General features: G+C 45.9%; 1 protein-coding gene across 1 annotated transcript in view; it reads left to right on the forward strand.

The window, feature by feature from the left end:
• Positions 1 to 3,262: 3,262 nt before the first annotated feature.
• Positions 3,263 to 20,630, forward strand: part of SATB2 (SATB homeobox 2) — a 156,011-nt gene continuing 138,643 nt past the window's right edge. Inside the window, exons 1-2 of the mRNA XM_015569155.1 lie at positions 3,263 to 3,359; positions 10,681 to 10,857. Coding sequence (XP_015424641.1) covers positions 3,263 to 3,359; positions 10,681 to 10,857 — 274 coding nt within the window. The remainder of the gene's footprint in view (positions 3,360 to 10,680; positions 10,858 to 20,630) is intronic.

Below are 20,630 nucleotides of genomic sequence, written 5' to 3' on the forward strand. Positions count from 1 at the left end.
ATAAATGTACCTCTTCTCACACTGTTCCAAGTGGTTAGTGGAATACAAGCTGCAAAGTAATTCCCCTTGGCCCCCCAATAAAAAGATTTATAGCAGAATAATTCTCAGCTTCATAATGGGGCTGTTGTAAGGTTGTGTTTGATATTTATAAGACTGAAATACGGCCCATGTACCCAAACGAAGCATTTATTGTAAACAAGTTCACTGCCAAGAGCTTATACTCTGTCAAACATAATTATATGGGAGATGGATGTAGAGCTGGGAAGCGCGTCTGAGGGCGACGGTTCTTTCTGAGCAAGGAGCGCCCCTGAGATGCGCCCTCTTCCTGCCCTAGGACCCCTCCAGGCTGTCTGGCTCGCAGGCCGCCTCTCGTGTATACAATACACACAGGCTCACTCTTTGAAAACATATCCGTTTGTGATCCTACTTCTGTTACCAGACTAAAGAAATGAACGTATATGCCTGGAAACTGTTAGGTATAGTTGCTTTTACCATCTTTATGGGGATCTGGGCTGAGATGGTGCTGAGATAGAATAGCCCCTCTCATCTGGACATGAGAGGGAGGCCTGCGCCACACCAGTCCTTGAGTTCACACCCAAGCCCGGGGTTCTACCACAGAGGCACCTCCGCCTCCTTTAATGCGGGGTTGGAAAGGAGTCTTTGACCTGTCTCTCTGCTATTTTGTGTGGAGCTTGGGAGATTAGATCTATTCTGAAACTGTTGCCTTTGGGGGGAAGGGGAGAAATGACACTCATAGGCTTCATTTTGTGGCTCAGAAATTGTTATAGAAAAGAATTTATGAATCCAGGGGATCTGCGGGGAATGAAATCTTTTTCAAATTGAGATGCATTATATCTGGGATTACCCCACAATTTAAAACGATGGGGTGCTTTTCCAGGCCTTTTTTTCTTTAAGAAAGGTTGAAACTTACTTTTTTCTTAATATTTAGATTAAAAAAAATTTTTTTTTTTCAGGAGACAGGTCACTTTGGGCTTTGGTGACACGTCTCAAAGAGAGTTAAACGTGGACTAGCACTCCTGTGGCTGGGTGGTTTCCTTGGGTAATATCAAAGATGAATATAAGATTTCCACTGGATTTATATGCAGTGGCTTAAGAGGTTTCTTGGGTTATTTTAATACTAAATTTAGTATTTCCTTTTGGAAACTATAGACATTGTAAAGTGGGTGTCTTCACATGAAAAAAGGAATGCACTCACTTTCTCTGCTCTGTTTTTCTTCGTTAAGTAATTGCTACAGGTTACACAGGTACACGTCTACTAAAGTATCCGGAGTCCATCGGCGGGCACCCGAGTTTCCCAGCCTGTGAGCAGGTTTATTAACTTCATCTCAGTCACAACAGTAATACCCTCCATGTTGCCATCCAAGGTCCCCGGGTGCCCCGAGGGAATTGCAGGACACCCTGCTCCTCCCTTTCTTGCTCTCTTCTCTTTTTCTCCTTCCGGTGTCAGCCGGTTCAGGGGCTCTGGCTGCTGTTGCATCTCGGTGGAGGCATTGGTGAGGGGCTTGGGGAGAGTGGCTTCTGGTGGCTGGGGAAGGGTGGCGATGGCTGCCTGCGGGGCTCCGCTCGGCCTTCTGCAATCTGCATTCCGCTCCCAGGGATGAAATTGACATCTGTTAAATACCCCGGCCTGTTCTTCTGTTTGAACCCTAAGCACAGCCAGTAAGATTCCCTTTTGTAAGGGAGAAATCCTTTTATTTTTCATGATAAAAACTTTACCTTTGCAGGGTTTTATTTGATAAAAAAAAAAAATCATCTCTCCACTCTCGTATGATTTCCTTTGGGACTTTGCACCAGTGTTTGAGCTCAATTTTTAATAATTTTGGTGAGTTAACCTCCCCAAAGAAAACACGCTTGTGCTATGAACCATCCCCACTAGGAACCTGGGCAGTCTTGACTTATTGGCAGCGAGTGCTTGGTTCCTTTATTAATTCCTGGCTGGAGGACCTCAGCCCAGCCTTTCCTGAACACCACACTCGAGAAGCCAATCAAGGGTTTTTCCTTTTAATTGTTAAATGAGATAAAATAACATTTAGGTGGAGTTCAGAACCTGAGGTGATGAAGCAAATGATTGCATAAAGACAATTTTATCGACTCCTTTTTGACTTACGGGACTTTGATTTGCAAATTGCTTTCCAGAGAGGATCATGAGAACAAGGCGAGTGGCAAATGCATCTTCACTTAAATATTATTTAAAAAAAAATTATCCTCTGAGAAAGCTCCAGAGTAAAATTCTACTTCATGGAGGACAGAGGACAGAACCCTGAGGTTGATGAATTAGGGTACAGTCCGCTTACCGATCCATTGAGTCTTGACACTTATTAACATCTACTTCTGTAACCCACTGTGAAAGGAACCCCCAAAATTTAGCGAAACAGTATGCCACATGTGTGAACTCTACTGTGATGCGCAAACTTGCATATTCTACTTTTTTCCTTAAAAACATTTTTTTTTAAAAAAAAATCTGGGATCAGTAAACATTTTGTCTCTCTCTCTGGTTATTAAACTTAGAATAGATGCTGCTGTCCTTCCAAGTCAGTCTTGGGTGGGCCTGCAGGTAAGCCCCCGGGTCCCAGGTGTGCACAGGCACCGGGTACAGAGCTGCTGGGCGCTGGAGTCTCACAGCAGTGACTGCCTGCCTGGCCTTCCAGGCGATAGATAAGCCAACAGGTTCCGTCACCAGTTCGTGCATAGCCGGGGGTCTGGTGTGCTTCCCCCGGGAACGTGGGCCGAGCCCCTGAGCCCACTGTGCGGTCATTTTTGGACATTTCCTGTCCGCTGCTGCTCGATGCAGTGCCGTCGGGCCGACATGATGTGGACAAGCTCAGCCACTGGGGATCACGGGGAACAGACAGCGCTGGCACCACCGATGAATGATGCGATGAATGTCCCCCTGGGTGAGCCTTGGGTTACGGAGCCAGCATTTACTGTAGGCCTGCTGTAGGTCGGCTCAGGGGTGCGGGGAGAGGGGGGACTGAAGGAGACTTATCTGAGTCCAGCCATGTTGGAGGGGGGAGGCGGCCCTGTCATTGGCTAACGGGGCATGTCTGTCATCAGGGACTTAGTGCCTTGGGTCAGGCTTGCTACGGCCCAGCTCCCAGGGGTGGCCCAGGTACACGCTGTGCCTCCCGTGCGCCTGTGGAATCCCATTTTGCAGATTGCCAGGCTCCCGGGATCCTATCACCACGGAGAGGATGGCCAGGTGGGGGCTAACCCTCGGCCTTCAGAGCTGGCTTCGGGCGGAATGGCGATCTCAGCCCGAATGGGCCTGGAGTCCTGGTTCTGGAACCCCAAATCCATCTTCCTTATCTGCCACCCTCACCCCAGTTTGAGACTTCGGGGTAACAAGTGAGAAGAGGACCGGCCTTCACCCGCCAACCCCAATCCTCGGTCTGTTTTTGTTCTCATCTTCCCAAGTTAGGGTCCACCTTGGGGTCTGAAAGGCAGCTTCTGGTGCCGGTAGAGGGAACTCTGAGAGTAAAATATTTCTTGATCACATCCCCTCTGCCCCCCCGCTCCCCCAACACCACCAAGGAGCCTTCTTGTTGAAGCTCTGCTTGGAGGCCTCCTCTTGACATACGAGCCACCGGGGGGTGGAGGAGCAGGAAGCCTAATTTCTGCACATCCAGCTCCTCTTGTCCCTTCGAGGGATCATTAGGCAGAAAGCTCCTTCTCCATCATCGTAGGATGGCCTGTTGCTCCACCTGGGAACCACCCAGGCCTTCAGCTGTCCCACCTCTGCCTCGGCTGCTGCTCCCTCCTCAGTAAGAGTGAAAAACAAGACCACAGCACAAACAAGTGAACGCATCCTCCGTTGAATCCGTAGTTCCCAAGCAGGAGATGCAGAGGAACCTTGGGAAGTGGACGTCTGGCCCACCTGTGGGTGGCTCCCTTGTCCCCTAAAGTGGTTGCTCTCCCCCATCCCACGACTGGCTATAGCATGTCTTTATTTCATGACCTGAAATCCTCTCCATCGGCGGTTAACGTGGGATGCAGTGTGATTCTTTTACAAGGGCGACACATCTAAGGAGATTAAGGCCCGACTCGAGCCAGACAGTGAGGTTCAGCATTTTTTGTCTCTGGAACTTTTGAGCTCAGCCCCTGGGGGAACCATGGACTGTGGCGCCTCTGGCTGCCCTGGCTCTGGAGGTCGGGTGCCTGGGAGAGGACAGGTCCATTGGATCCATTTGGAAATGTTGGCTGGGACCCCAGCGGGAGGTGAGGGACACCAACCGTATTCTCTCTCTCTGTCTTTGGTCGCAATTCTTGGTGCTCAAACTTGCTTTCATTGTTGGAAGGAAGTGTGTAAAGGTTAATATTGGCAAATTATTTCTCTTGACTGTGTGAATATGATCGTGTGTGTGTGTGTGTGTGTGTGTGTGTGAGAGAGAGAGAGAGAGAGAGAGAGAGAGAGAGAGAGAGAGAGAGAGAAAGGGGGGGCTTATATAGCAAGTAAGTGGTTCTTCTGTTTTTCCAGTAAATTTGCAGTAAGAAATGATAGCTGCCACCCTCACTCACCTCTCTGCCAGTCCCTGGAAGACCCTGTGCGACACATGCGATTTACTTGGCGGAATTGGCTGGTGTTTCCGGGGTTCTGTGATTTATTGATGGCGGGGGTTGCCGAGTGGGGTGCTTTTCTCCGGGTTCAGTTTTGTGCAAAGAGCAGGCATGGGAAACTCCGCCCTGAAGCCTGTGCAATCCTCACCTAGCCCTGGGACCTTCTCAGGTGATAGAACCAGATATCCTGGCAGCCCCGCGGAAGGGGCGGGCCCCGTCGTTGTTGCCTGCCTTCTTCGAACGGGTGGTGGCAGGAGCCCTTGGAAAGAGGGGAGGAGAAGGGCTAGCCTCCTGTCATCTCAGACCGGCTCCTGTCATGCCGGCGGCAGGTCCGAGCCTGCGGGTGGACCCAGGACCTAAGGGGCTGGGCAGGAGGCTGGAGACCATGCTCACCCACATCAGAGTGTGGCCCTTGATTGGAGCCTTTCTTTGTCTGTGAGGGACTGAAGGTTGGCGACCGTGTTTGGTTCCTCCTCTACGCCCAGCACAGTGCCTGACCTGCGGTAGGCCCTACGGTGAATTCACTTACAAGCAACGCAGGTCACCCCCTGGACACAGCAAGTGGTGAAGGGTCCTCTACTAAAAGGCCACGCCTGTAGCTTTCTGTGGGTGTGGGTGTGGGAGTGTTGTTTTTGACCCCCGAGAAAGCAGAATGCTTGGGGTTTAGAGGAGGCTACCCTGAACTGCTCTTCTTTTGCCCTCCTGGGTTTCTTTGGGCATGTTATTTAGTTTCTCATAGTATTGATTTCAGAGGGGAAGGGAGAGGGAGAGAGAGAGAGAAACATCAGTGATGAGAGAGAATCACTGATTGGCCCCCTACTGAGGATCGAGCCCACAACCCCTGCATGTGCCTTGACCGGGAATCTAACCGTGACCTCCTGGTTCATAGGAGGTTGACACTCAACCACTGGGCCACACTAGCCGGGCAGTTTCTCACCGTTTTAGTTGCCTCATTTATTAAGGGAGATTAAGAATAACCCTCTCTCAGGGTAAATGTGGGGAGGGAATATGATAGAGTGCTTGATGAGTTAGGAGCTGCTATGCGAGCAGTGGTGGTTTTGTACCCTAACTGGCGTGGAAGGCGTGGAACCCTGTCATCTGCTGGACCCTGCGTCTTTCACAGTGAGCGCTGCAGGAGGCTTGCTCCTCAGGCCCTTTCGTGGCAGTGCCGTGGTGTTTCTGGAACGCTGCTGCTGTTCTTTAAAATGAAAGAAGGGGAAAAAGCCTTTCCCTAATTAGAGAAGCTGGATTAATAGAGTTAGGAATACCATAGCCTACAGTTTGCTTGCTAACACGGAGAAGACATCATGCTCGATTTTGGCGTTTCACCGACAGGACACCTGCACTCAGGTCTCCTACGACCGGGAACACGGAGGCACGATGGCGGAGGAGCATTCAGAAATGCTCATGACAGTCGTTCAGTTTCCTAGTTACCGCTTCTCATGAATGTACCGTGTGTCAGAAAGCCATTGTGTGTGCTGGTGTTCGGCAGATCGCTTAGAGCAGCTCTGTCTGATAGGAAACAAATACGAGACCCACACGTAACTTCAAATATTCTAGTAGCTTTACTTACTTATTTTTAATATATTTTTATGGATTTCAGAGAGGAAGGGAGAGGGAGGGAGAGAGATGGAGACATCGATGCTGAGAGAGAATCATAGATCGGCTGCCTTCTGGACACTCCACAGTGGGAATTGACCCCACCACCCAGGCATGTGTCCTGACCGGGAATCAAACCATGACCTTCTGGTTCGTAGATTGAAGCTCAACCACTGAGCCACGCTGGCCAGGCTCTAGTAGCTTTATTTTTAAAAAGTTAAAGAAACAAGTGCAAATAATTTAATGATGTTTTACTCAGAATATTATTTCTATTTCAGTTAATTTTGATTACTCATGGTGTATTTATTTTTTGCTACGAAATCATTGAAATTGAGTGTGTGTTTTACACTTACCGCGCATCTCAGTTCAGGACGAGCCATATTGCAGGTGCTGGGCAGCCACACGTGGTGAGCGGCCGCTGTGTTGGAGAGGTGCTCTTACCGCCGTTACCATTTGGCTCTTGGGCACATTGAACCTTTTAGGCCATTATGATTTGCATCTTATAAAATCTGGCCACTCAGTGAGGATCAGTAATAGTTTTATTACGAAGAAATGCTTCTTAGTAAGCATCCTGAGTATTGACTGTGGGACCCTGAAAAAGAATTACTGGTCTCTCTCTCTCTCTCTCTCTCTCTCTCTCTCTCTCTCTCTCTCTCCCGCTCTCTTTTTTTTTCTCCATAAAATGTATGAGTGCTGATTTTGGAGAAAAGAAAAGCAGATAGCGTCCACCGTTTGAGGGCTGTCAGACCATGTAACTAGGCTGCAGTGTTTACTCCTCACAGCAGCTCTGGGATGTGGGTATTACCATTTGCATTTTGCTACGTGGAATTTGAGGTCAAACATATGATTCCAGGTCATTCTCTCAGGGAAGGAGGGACTGTGCCAGGATTAGATTCCAGGTTGCCTGCCCCTGCCTCCGAGCTCAGTCACCACCACCATCTCCCACCACCTCCCTCCAGGCCTCTGTGCCCGTGGCCGGGTGGCGAAGCGCAGGTGGCTCTTTCTAGTTACACACCCCTCAGAAGTCACGTCGTGATGACAATGGCACCTTGAGCAGGGCCACTCCTGAGAGTTGGGAAAGCGTTTTTCTGGGAGAGAGAGAGGCTCATGCTTATCTTGCCTCTATGACAACAGGTTCACCATTTCGCCCACTCGGCAGAACCAGGTGTCATTTTTTCGAACGGCGGTGGCTCTGTGCCTGTCCCCGGCATTAAACTCCCGGCTCCCCTCCCACGATTGTAAAAGGCTTAGGGAGGCTTCCGATCCAAAGGCTCAAAGGTCTCCACTTGATCTGGAAATGGGTCTGTGCCGCAGTCAGAAAAATAGGGCATGAGCGCTCGATGCAGGGCTGGGGCAAGGGAGGCTTGTTTCTTCTTGGTTATTTCTAAATTCTGTTGTCAGAGCATTTTAGTTCTACATGGCCGTTCTTCTGTTGGACTTCTCTTTTAATTTTTCCCATTCTTAATTTATTTTTTGAAGTGCTTTCCAAAGAGTCTATATTTTCATCTGTTGCCACTTTTTCCTTCTCTTTCTTTTTTCTCATTTTGCCTGGAGAGAGTGGGGGGACCAAGCGGATAAATACCTTTTTATGGAATATATTTCTACACATTCTTTTGTCATCTTCACCCCCCCATCCCCCCCATGGAGTTGCTATTAAAGGCTTTAAGAACCTGGACGTTAATTTTCTTCTTCCCCACAATTGACCTCAATTGTACTATTTTTCATCTTTCTTGTCATTGTCACTAGAAATTGAGCCTGTTTTTCCTGTTGTCCCCTTCTTTGTAATGGTTGTATTTCATTGTAAAAAATTCACAACTGTTTAGAATGATGAAATCCTAGGGAAGAGGTACATTTTTCTAGGGATTAAATATAACCTGTTTATGGTTTTCTTTGGGATCTCATACATATGGGCTTCAGAACAAGCTTATTATCACCCTCTCCTGGTTAATATTGTTTTATTTTACAAATTACCTCAAATCCCTTTATTTTTTCTTTCTGACAAAGTAGGTGATGCGTGTGAGGGATGGGTGTTTGCCCTCTGACTGGGAGGGGTTATGGTTATCATGTCCGATAGCAATTGCTTCCTTCAGTCACTGAACTAAAATGTTTAGGAAGGATTTCGGTCGTTGACACTTCCAAAATGTAAGGCCCTACATGGAGTAGACCCCTGTGCTATCATGCTGTATTTCATAGTGAGCTCATTGAACTATTCATATCATTTTTAAGAATTAATAGGGTCTTACGTTTTCTCAATCGACCCTACACTTGAGGAGGATTTATGGTTCCTAAGTAATGGATACGTAATAGCTCCTGGAGCCCCTGGGTTCATGGGAAGGTCTCATCTGTGATTCCCAGGTGCGTGACACTCAGGTGTTGGCATTAGGAACTGCACATGGACTGTCAGCGTCGAGACACACGTACACACAGGTATTAGTGGTGAGGAAGCTTATGGCTCCCCTGACGACATGGCCCCATGTGTGCATACATTGAAATCTTTAAAAATAGAAATCCACCCACTTCCTCAGACAGAGATGTGAGAGCTAAAAGGTCTGAAAGGGGGGTGTTCCCTGCCGGGAGGGCCTCTCAGGAGTCGGTCCTATAAAATGTTGTTATTCTTGCTTCAGAAGATTTTACAGCCCCTGCAACAGCATTGAGGGCAGCAGCCAATCAGACTTGCTCTCACTTGTATCCCTGGTGCCACTGGGGATACCTGGCACACAGTAGGTGTTCAGGGGATACAACTTGGATACATGAATGAGATAATGTGAAGGACATCTAGTTTTTACTATTCATTACATGTCTTACTTATATTTGGGAATACACTGGGCATACATAAATAAGCATTTCTTTAAAAAGGTATTTTTGCAAGGCCACCCCGTGGCCAGGCTGCATTCTCTTCTTTGTCTAGAACAGTCAGTCTGCTCCATCCTTATTTCTTGTTTCCCATAAATCCGCCCGCCCCATCGATGGTGCACTTGCTCTAAGCAGTACTGCTGCTCTGCTGTTCTCCAGAGTGAACACTGAGTCAGTCGTCGTCCCAGGGATGATACGGTGTGACTTTTTAGAGTGTTGTGCCGGCTTAATAACAATTACCCCGATCTCTAATGATAACAGTTCCTAATGAGTGTTATTATTGTTAATAAGGATTACACTTAATAATGACACCCAATACTTAGTATCTTTAATAATAATAATTAGCACCTGGGAACCAGCTGTGCCTTTGTATTATCTTCAGAACAAAAATCTTCGAGCTGGTCGTTGGCGGAGTGTCTGCTGCCGCCCTCTCTGTCCAGGTCAGAGTGAGTCAGGCTGCCAGCGTCCGGCCACAGGGAGGGGCTGCGCCCTCCGCACGGCACTGCCCAGAGGTGTCACCCTCAGCGTGAGGGGCCTTCACAGCGACACTGACCCTCCATCTCCCCCTCTCTCCCTCCGCCTGCCCACCATCCTTCACAGCTTTCGATTTTCTTGCACAAAGAGAACATCCAGAGCCGATTGTTAGTCCATAACACGCTCATTTGTGTAGGTCGCCTGGGACAGAGTCCATGTTTATTGCTTGTATGTTGGCGAAACTTTGATCTTCTTATGCCTTGACTATGTTTAGATTTAAACTCCTGTACAACTTTTTTTTTTAAATAAAAAAAAGTTTATAAAAATCTTTGGCAAATTAAGCATTTTTTTAGCTTTTCACACTTTGATACAAAGCAGAGAAATATTTCAGTGACAACAGATTTCAACAGATTTTCAATGAGACTAATTTGCTTTATTCTCTGGGGGAGTTTACTTCTTTTCTCTGAAAACACAAGAGACCGTCCCCTTCCAGTGGTCACGGGCGCCGATGGATAAAAATCATATTTTAAAGAGGACAAAGTCTTTTTATTTCGAGGTATATTGTGACCTAAGCTCACCGTCAGTTAGGACGCTCATGGACGGGTTATTTCAGGCTCATGGATGACCTATTTATCAGGATTTAGAAACATAAAACACACAGGAGAAACGTCTCTTACACGCCTTTTGACGTTCCGGCACATAGTCACACAATGGCACAGGCCCTGACGTCGAACCTACCGTCCTCCTGGGTAATTTACAGCACTTTCCGACCAAAGCAGCTCTGACCTGAAAATACTCCTCCTGGTTGATAGTTAATGATAAAACCGTAGTCACGAAGGGGAAGGGTGCGAGGGGCCCGCAGGTCGCCGGGACCTCACCTCTGTGCCACCGGGCAGGGCAGGCAGGACTCCGCCAATGGACTGGTGCGGCCCCCCTTTTAATGACTACAGTCAGAGGCCTTCCCCCGTGGCCCAGGGCAGCCTGGCCTCGGCCCGAGAGTAATGAAAGAGGGGGGACCCACAGCTTTCCCATTAGGCCCATCTGACTGAGAGGCTTGTGTAATCTAAACCATCACGGATCACAGATGAGTGACTTTTACGACTGTCCCTTCCCTCCTCGTCGTGGTGACAGAGACGCGCTGGGTAATGTTTGCCTTTCGCTCTTGCCTCGTGTCCCCAGGGCTGATGATTCCTGTCTTCTGCGTGGTGGAGCAGTTGGACGGCTCTCTCGAATATGACAACCGAGAAGAACACGCCGAGTTCGTGCTGGTTCGGAAGGACGTGCTCTTCAGCCAGCTGGTGGAGACGGCGCTGCTGGCCCTGGGCTACTCCCACAGCTCCGCCGCCCAGGCCCAAGGTATCACCCCCTCCCCTCCGCCTCCTGCCTTTTGTCTGTCGTGATGTGGGGAAGAATGTGTTCCCTGAAGTGATTCTCCAAACATGGGTTGGAGGAGAATGGTCAAATTGAGCATCTTTTCAAAACAGTGAACAGCAGAATATTTTGTGCAGAGTCTTTTCTTAAAAAAAATGTGTTTTTATTGATTTCAGAGAGGAAGGGAGAGAGAGGGAGAGAGAGAAACATCAATGATGAGAAGGAATCGTTGATCGGCTGCCTCCTGCACACCCCACGCTGGGGATCTAGCCTGCAACCCGGGCATGTGCCCTGACCACGGAATCGAACCGCGGCCTCCTGGTTTCATAGGTTGACGCCTAACCCCTGAGCCACGCTTGGCAGGGTGGAGTCTTATTTTCTGGTTGCTTTAGGAAAGATTGGACCAGCACCTCTAGAGCCGCCCAAACCACCTTGCATTTCAAAGTGATCATCCCACGTGTGTTTGATGGTTTGTTTTCCGTTGATAACCCTGGCATTTTCTGAGTCCCCAGATGGGTATGTTTTTGAGCTGGTGCTGATGTGTTTCATTCCTAACTTGCCAAACTTTAGTACATGATTTATAAACGCTCAGTTTAAAAAATGTATTTACTGCAACTTCCATACTTTACAATCGGCTTTTAATTAAACAGAAAAAAAAATGGATGCATCTGACTTTTGTGTCTTTGAATACTGCGCTGTAGTTTTGATGTAATCCATTCATTAAAAAAAAGAAAAGAAAATCTCAGTGTCATTGTGATCAACCCCTCTCACCTATTTAATTGAATATTAAAGTTGCATCAGTATTTCAGCGTGATTGTGCGGCTGGGAGCCCATTGTGAGCCTGGGCGGCAGCCTTCTAGGCAGAGCCCATTGTTCTTCCTGCCAAAGGACTGACAAAACAAATAACAACACAAACAGCCCCAAACCTTGAAGAATAGAAAATTTTTTTTTACTCAGTGGAATGATTATCCTTGTTTTCCAGCTGAAATGATTGAATTGCATAGTTTATGATAATAGTTATAACTGGAGGAGAGAAACCTGTGACTTCTGGGTTTTGTGTTTTATCCCAGTTTCCTACATATATTCCTATAAATTACCATCTTCACGCGTGTGGCTGTGCCAAGGATCTTTGCTATTTTGTGTATGAGTTCGTTCCTCTTCCAAAAATGCCTAGGAGCGATCAGTCAGAACATCTATTTATTCAGATAAGGAAACCAGGAGAGATTAAGCTATTTATGCAAACTAACAAATATGATGACCAAGGACATGGGATTTCAGTGATCAAGCTCTAAGCTCTGATTTTGTGAGCAGATCAATACCTTAAAAAAATGCTGTCGTGAAGTATCTAAATTCTATCTTAGTTCTCCCAAAATAACAGCCCATCCGAAACCAGGGGTCCCGAAGGTTGGCTTCTGGTGAGCCCAAGTGCATTCGGAACCCCACCCGGAGCACTCGGAGGTCCGGCGCTGCCTACAGCGAATCCTGGCGTCCGTCCGCTGCGCCACAGCAGCTCAGTAAAGGATGATTCCCTTCCTTTCTCCCAGGACTTTCCTTCTGGTGCGAAGGATTCAAGATGTGATCTGGAGCAAATTGCACGCTGGCAGCATGCTTTTATTCCACGCTATGAAATAAAAGGGGCGCCCCCCGCACCCCCCCACACTTTTCATGCCATTTTAGGGATATTCCTCCCTGAATGTAAAGGTCATTGTATCCCACTGCTTGCATCCTGGCGTGCCGGCTTCCTGCTTGACAGGCTATCCATCTCCGTTAGCACGCTGCTCAGCGCGCCGTGAGCTCACATGTGGAGCGCACAGCGCTAAGTGGCCAAGATTTGATTCTTGGCACGGGCTCCGGGAAGGGGCGCGCAGGAAATGGGCACCGGGGAGCCACACTGTGCCATTCAGTGATGTGAACCGAGAGCCCTGCACCCCCAAGTGCGACGCACTGGTAGGAAATGCTAGTCTACAGCTGGGGGTTAAACCGTGGGCGAGTCAAAAGTGAGTCTCCGCCTCCCCAAAGTGGGTGAAAACCCTGGTTTAAAAAACGCGAGCTATTACACTGTTAAAAAGCCGAATCGCTGTTCTGAAGGAGCCCGAGATCACAGGTATACTTTATTTTGTAGGTAAGCAGAGGTTTCATCACTGGGCCCTGTACTGTAACCTCACAGAGGGACAGAGATCACGGTGTGTTGACTTGGTTTTAAATTAGGCTCCTTGGTCTCTGCTGTGGGTAAATAGGAAAACTTAGAATTGTTTGCTTTGAGATGAATGTGTTAGGTCTTTGTTGTCATTTAGATCCCCGAGGGTCTGCAGTTTGCTGCTTGTTGGTTATGGAGCAAGCAGAGAGCATGATGGGACAGGTGGTCCCTGTGCAGGACGGGCAGCAGAGTGGGAGGAGCTGGGGGAGGCAGCAGGAAAAAGTATGGCCTCCTGTTCGAGGCCTGAGGTTTCCTGTCTCTCGTTTTCTGGTTTGTTTTTGTTGGTTTGTGTTGGTTTGGGTCCTGAGTGTTTAGGTAACGCCCCCCAGGGTTGGGGGAGGCACCAGCGAGTCATCTGCAGCCTATGAACTGCCTGTACCGAGCCCTTCTTCCCGGGGCAGAGCTGAGCCCCGTGGAGAGCAGACTCCTTGCACCTGCTGTAAAACTCGAGGCTCCTGAAGTGTGATTTTCATGTGGGTAAGTGAGGAGCATAGCACCCATGATTTATGACGGTATCCTGTGTCTTTCTCTCTCTTGGGTACCACTATCTGGTCTGAAATAAAGAAGGTTCCTATTAAAAAGGGGAAGGGGTGGGAGTTGGAAATCTCTGAATTCCATTTTAGTGGACCTTCTCTCATCCTTTGGAAGTAAATATTCTATATGAATACAGCCTTTGAGAGGGAGGGCCCTCTCAGAAAGGAAACTTACCCAAACCCGCACTTCCCAGCACACATGCCAGTAGCTGTGTCTCAAGGATGGGAGCTACAGGATGCATCTGATCTGCTGTTTTGCATATGCAAAACGCTGAGGCTGGCAGGCTCTTTGCTTTTCCCAGAAGAGGTGGGCTGAGGTGTAGTGAGCAGCAAGGATGTTTTATATGGCACAGTAGGCTATGAGTCCGAGTCTCAATCCGTCTCTTGGAAGAGGAATGTGAACACAGGGGACTGCTATGCAGAAACCCCCATCCCCTTTCCCCACTTAAACTCCTCACTCCATTTATTCTTCTCCCTCCGCCTCCCATTCCCTCTCCTCCCCGCCCTCCCCCACTACAGTCTTAATTATATAAAATTTCACATATATGCATAGAAAAAAAGTACAGGAAATACATTATGTCAACAGGGTGGATTAAGTGGGATTTTATCTTTTTTTTTTCTAATCAGAAAACAATGTATAAGTATGAAATTCTACTTGATGAATTCTTCTCTGAAAAAGTAGGAAGTTTCTAACTTATTCCCCAATTTTGATAATCAGTTCACGCTGTCCCTACTTTATCTGTAAACGTGAAAACTTGTACATGGTACAGATGCATTTCTCTAGTTTTATTCTGTTTAAGATTTTAAAAGTCAGTAGGTCATGAGTATGCTCCTATGATGTAAAAACCAAGACATTTCTTAGAGTCTTCATAGTGCTAGATAACACTAATTGAGCAATTACTATATGTCAGACACTATTCTAGAGATTTACGTTTACTAAGTAATTTAATTTTCACAACAGCTCTTTTAGGTAAATTATGTTTCCCATTCCACAGATGAGGAAACTGAGGCAAACAAACAGGGGCAGTAACATTCCCTGTGGTACAGGACTAGGGAGTGGGAGACCTACGTCCAGACTCAGGGTCCTTCCCCACAGGCTGTCCTGTGACAGATGTGGACACTGGGAGTTTAGTTTAGTTTATATTTCTTAGATAATGATAAATTATGCATATTTCATTCCTATGATGCAATACATAGAGACACTTTTTCAAGGTAAGCAAATCATACCTCCTTAAAAACAAATAAGTAAATAAAAAAAACGAACCTCACAGAATTAATGTCTATTGAAGGTTGTGTGATTAATATACAAGTCTTGCTTATGAGACCAGGATGATTCCTGATATGAAAAGAAAGCATATTGCTTATTGATTCTGACCTTCCAAAGTCATTAATTCAGTAATATTGAGTGCCTACTATGTGCCAGTCACTTTTCTAGGTTCTGGGGGTAAAAAACTGGAAAAAAACATCTTGCATTCATGGAGCTTACATTTGGTAGTTTACTTATACACGAAGAGTGTAGAGTGTAGGTTATTAGTTGATTTTTGACCCTCTGAGCTCAGAAATATCAACTACTGAGGTTCAGAGAATAGTAATACATATAAAATTTGTTTATAATTTTGGTGCTAATTTATAATTAAATAAATAGCCCTGGCCAGTGTGGCTCAGTTGGTTGGAGTGTCCCCCCATGCACTGAAAGGTGGCAGGTTTGATTAAGGGTCAGGACACATCTCTAGGTTGCAGGCTTGATCCCCCATTCGGGTGTGTGCGGGATGAAGCTAATCAATGCTTCTTTCTCTCTCTCTCTCTCTCTCTCTCTCTCTCTCTCTCTCTCTCCCCCTTCTCCCTCTCCCTCTCCCCCTCCCCCTCCCGCCCCCTCTCCCTCTCACTCTCTCCCTCTCCTTTCCTCTCTTTGAAAGATCAATAAACAAAGACAAAACAAAAATAATAAGTAAATAGAATAAGACTTAAAACAAAAATAGTAAGGATATTTATATAAAAAAGGAATGGCTTAATTTTTTAATATTTATTATTTTATATAATATTTATTAGGATAAACTTTCCAGTGGACTAGCTTTGTACAACATTTTATTGGAAGAACTTTACCAGAAGTTACTTTCTAAGTAAATTTTGCCATTAGAAATGAATACACTTTCAGTTTAGATTGTTCAGCGCTTGAAATGCTCTGCTCTTAAATTAATTCTCTAAGATGTTTTATTACGGAAACATGCAAAATATGCCAAGTAGAGAGACTAGTATATTAAATGCTCATGAACTCATTATCTAGGATTCACAATTAACACTTTATGGTCAACCTTGCTTATTGCTGCCTCCAACCTTTTCTCACCTCTCCCCCACTGCAATATTTTAATATTCCTCTCTCCCCACTGGAATATTTCATTCTGGACCTCATATTTTAACTATAAATATTTTACTAAGTATTTCTTGAAGATGAAGCTTATTTTATTTACTTACTTATTTATTTATTTATGTTTATCCTCACCCGTGGATGTTTTTATTGATTTTTTTTAGAGAGAAAAGATGGGAGAGAGAGGGAGGGAGGGCTACATTGATGTGAAAGAGAAACATCGATCAGTTACCTGCTGTATTTGCCCCAGCCAGGGATCGAACCCACCACCTGGGTGTGTGTCCTGAGCTGGAATCGAACCTACAACCTTTTTGGTGTATGGTATGGTGCTTTAAACAGCAGAGTGACCGGGCCAGGGCAAGATAAAGCTTATTTTAAAAACATAACCACGATACCAGCATGATTCTTAAAAACAAAGATAACTTTTTAAAATCTTGAAATATTCAGTCAAGGTTCAAATTTCCACACAATTGTTTCATAAACTTTTTAAAGTGTTTGCTATGTCGGGAGCCACACAAATCGATGTATTTATTGTGCTTGGTTGATGTGTCTATGAAGTCTTTGAATCTTGCTCATAAAAAGTTTTTTAAAACTTAGGTTTGCTGCAAGTGAATGCGAAATAATTTTTGTTTTGCTAAACTTAATGGCAATTCTTACCCTAGAAATACTGCAAATGCTCTGGTCTCAAATAAACAATCAATAAGTTCAGTCATAACCTTGGAATTCAGAGAATCACTCTTTTTGAGGGAGGAGGGCTGACCGTCCTATGTTGTCTGGAGCCGAGGTCTCCTGCTCTCAAAGGTTGACACTCTCCCCATTGAACATGTGTAAAATGCTCTCTCGCCTTGCCTTGCTTCTTTGGGTTCTTTCTTTGGCTCTCTCTCTTTTTTTCTACTTTTCCTTCTTTAATTAAATGCTCATGTTTGGGACACTCCCGGCAGTTTTCTCTTTATAAGGGCAATGTTGGAAAAAGGTGCATATTTAGAAAATTTAGGCCTTGGAGCAAACTTTTAACAAACAAGCTGCATAAAAAAAAAAATTGTGTGGCTCTCAAAAGAGAGCTAAAAAAGCGACCCCCAAATTGCTCCCAACCAGGCTTCAGTGAACCTCATTAGAGCTGGACGGGCCAAAAGGTGAAGCACTGGCTGGGCCAACACAAACCTCTAACAAGCCCTATACTCTTCCCTCCTTCACCACATACAATGAAATATTCATGTATGTGTGTGAGCACATATGTTTGTTCACTCACACGGCAAAACCTGAAACACTGCTCCTGCCAGGGGCGGAAAATAATGCTTATCTTACTTCCCTGTCTAATAGATACTTAAGAAAATATCTAATACAAATGTTTATAGTCCCGTATTTCTTGTATTTGTTTATATTCTTTTTAAAAAATATTTTTATTGATTTTAGAGAGGAAGAGAGAGAGAGAAACATCAATGATGAGAGAGAATCATGGATGGGTTGCCTTCTGCACCCCCCACACTGGGGATTGAGCCTGCAACCCGGGCATGTGTCCTGAGTGGGAACCGAAGCATGGCCTCCTGGTTCATAGGTTGATGCTCAACCACTGAGCCACACCGGCCAGGCCAGGCTGTTTATATTCTTACACATATATAGATATGCAGTTGTGGCTCACATGAGGGTCAGCTTACGGTATTTTTGTCTGTGTAACTTGGCAGAAGGGACGGCCCTATCTGACTTGATATATTGGATGAGTAGGAAGTATTTGATAAAAACTGCTAAAGCCAGTGTGTGTGTGTGCGGGGGGGAGGGGTGTAAGGGGCGGGGGGGTGTCATCTCATTTTACCTCTGGTCTTGTGATTTCTACCTGCCCATTTTTTTAAAAAATCACACCATTAGAAATAATTCATTTAAAAAATCTAGCTCATTATTTCTTCCATGATGAGAGAAGTGTATAGTAATGTTTTCAGTTAGCTGTTTTGTTTGGGGCAAATGGCCATGATGGTAATTAACTTTGGAGTATTTTTTTTTTAAATATTTTATTGATTTTTTACAGAGAGGAAAGGAGAAAGATAGAGATAGAGGGTTAGAAACATCGATGAGAGAGAAACATCGATCAGCTGCCTCCTGCACACCCCCCACTGGGGAAGTGCGCGCAACCCAGGCACATGCCCTTGACCGGAACCGAACCCGGGACCTTCCAGTCCGCAGGCCGACGCTCTACCCACTGAGCCAAACCGGTTTCGGCTGGAGTATTTTTTAAACTGCTTAAAATCCTTCTCAGAGTTTAGGCATTCATGCCTATGACTTGGAGGGGACTTATCATTTAAGTTATGTGTTTTGTCATGCCTGTGAAATGATCCAGGTGAAACCGATTGACTCACAATGATATGCAGCTTTTATTTACTATTTAGAGTATGTCCCATTACAAATATATAGCTTTGTAGAGCTTTGAGTAGGAAACTGACAACCTAAAGTTGGCGATACTCCGATACAGTTTATATTGTGATTAAATTTTTTTTAAAAATCTCATTCCCTTCCAAACTGCCTTTCATATTTTAAATGCAGGGTAGAATCAGTCAAATGCTGCAGACCCTGGTCTTTCTGTGTTTTGAAAAGATGTAGCACAGATTCCGTTCAGGGAACTAATTTGGTGAAAAGTGCGTTCATTAAGACACTTACAAATGCTACGGGCAGAGAGCTGGTATCTTCCAGGTAGATCCTTCATATTAAAGCACTCCATTGATACAGCCCTCAGTCTGGGTGCTGCCCCACCCTATTCCAACTCTAAATAAAGTCTCTTTTGACATTCATGATAGACAGTAAAAAATTCTTGGCCATGGAGCACTTTGTAATAATGAAAATGATTTTTAAAAACTCCCTGCTTAAAAAAAAAATAGGGATAAGAGCTCTATCATCTAAATCTTACAATTTGAGTCACTTCTTTGTGAAGTTTCACAATTGCAGTGCTTTCACTTTTTTATTTTAGTGCACATCCATTTATACTTCGTCCAGCTTTTCTTAGATACAGGATTATGGAATTTTAAAATTCTTATGGGAGCTCAATGCCATAATAACCCACTCCTCTGCCTCCTATCCCTACGTGGGGGGTTTATTACTTATTTACGGAGCTTGGCACAGGAGGGAACCCTGAGATGCCAGGGACCACTTCTATCTGTGTGTGACACCGGGCGCGTGCAGAGGAGGTGACAGGAGGCAGGGGAAAGGCCAGCTCTCAGCGGCCAGTTGGTCACTCATGGGCACCTTGGTTTGGTCTCTGAGGTGTCAGGCGGATTTCTCATGGCTGTGATGAGCATCTAAAGAGCCAGGGCTTTGAAAAGCAGTGTTTTGTTGTTCTTGGATGGCAGCTTTGAGAGCTCTGAAGAGTGAGTGCATACCGTTCGCTTGCTCAAAAGCAGTGGCTGGCAACGTTATTTGTGCGTCAATGAGAAAAACACACAAAGGTTTTCCTCTGTCTGTCTGCTTCTCTTGAGTTTGGAGAAACACGTTATCTATCGCCCAGGACAGAGCAGCAAATCTGCCCTCCTGTGTTACCAGCTTGTGACTCAGGGTGGGAAGATTGCTGCGGGCTACACACAAACATGCAGCACCCGAGGTCCCTCCTGCTCCCAGCCAGCCAGCGGGGGATCCGTCGCACATAGGCCTTCTGTCAGTGTTACAAATCAAAGGATGACAAACGGGAAGGCTCCGGCACAGTCAAACCTCTGCCCTCAATGACTGGGCTCCGCACGGCCCAGTGGTCCCCCAGATAAAGGCTGTCCCCTCCAACTCCTCCCCGCCATGTTGGGAGGAGTCTGTTCTGGATCAAAAGCTCTGACAGTTTCACCAACTTCTGATGGTCGATTTTTTTTTTTTAATATATGCTGCAGAGCCACAGTCATAAAAGACAATTCTAAATGTCAAGTGTTATTATTATTATGAATACTGTGGTTCCTTGGGATGGGAGGGAGGATTCTTAGGAAGGGGGCTTGGTGCAGACACTCTGCCATAGAAGACATACCAACGTTATTTGGAAAGAAAGCACTTTATTTAGCCTGTGGAGCACCACCGGGGAAATGCGGTCGTTTTATTGTCCCCGTTTTCTGGAGAAGAAAGCTGCAGAGAAAGATTTAAAGATTGCACCTTAATTCACTGGTTCTGTCACATAGAATCGTTCCATGTACTCACTTAGCAAAGTATTTATGGAGGGCCTAGTGTGAGCCAGGCATTGAGCTAGGTGTTGGGGACACAGCAAAGGACCAAGGATCTAGTGCCACTGCCCTCAGGACCCTGACATGGCGGGGCGGGGCGGGGGGGCATGGAAAATAAACCATGAGCCTGTGACAAGTGGTAGGTAGGGCCTGGCATCATCTTATGCAGATGCTGGCCCCGTTCTCCCCATCGTGTCGAAGTTTGGCAACGTGAGGCTTCTATAAAGTAGCTGCTCAGCCAGAACAACATGGAAGGTTTCAAATGGGTTTTGAGGATTAAAAACACATCAGAATTAGCTTGTATTAAACCATGGTATAGATTTTGAAAAGGACACTGGAATTCTTGCATGATAGACAAGCTATGGCTGTATTTAAGAAAATTAATATGATGAGTGGGTTTATTCTGTTAAGAACTAATATTTATTTAGTGCCTTTGGCACAGCAGGCCCTGTTCTAGGTGCTTAACATTCAGTCCCCATATTATCCCC

This window comes from Myotis davidii, unplaced genomic scaffold (assembly GCF_000327345.1).
Source record: "Myotis davidii unplaced genomic scaffold, ASM32734v1 scaffold945, whole genome shotgun sequence".
Taxonomy (NCBI): Eukaryota; Metazoa; Chordata; class Mammalia; order Chiroptera; family Vespertilionidae; genus Myotis; species Myotis davidii.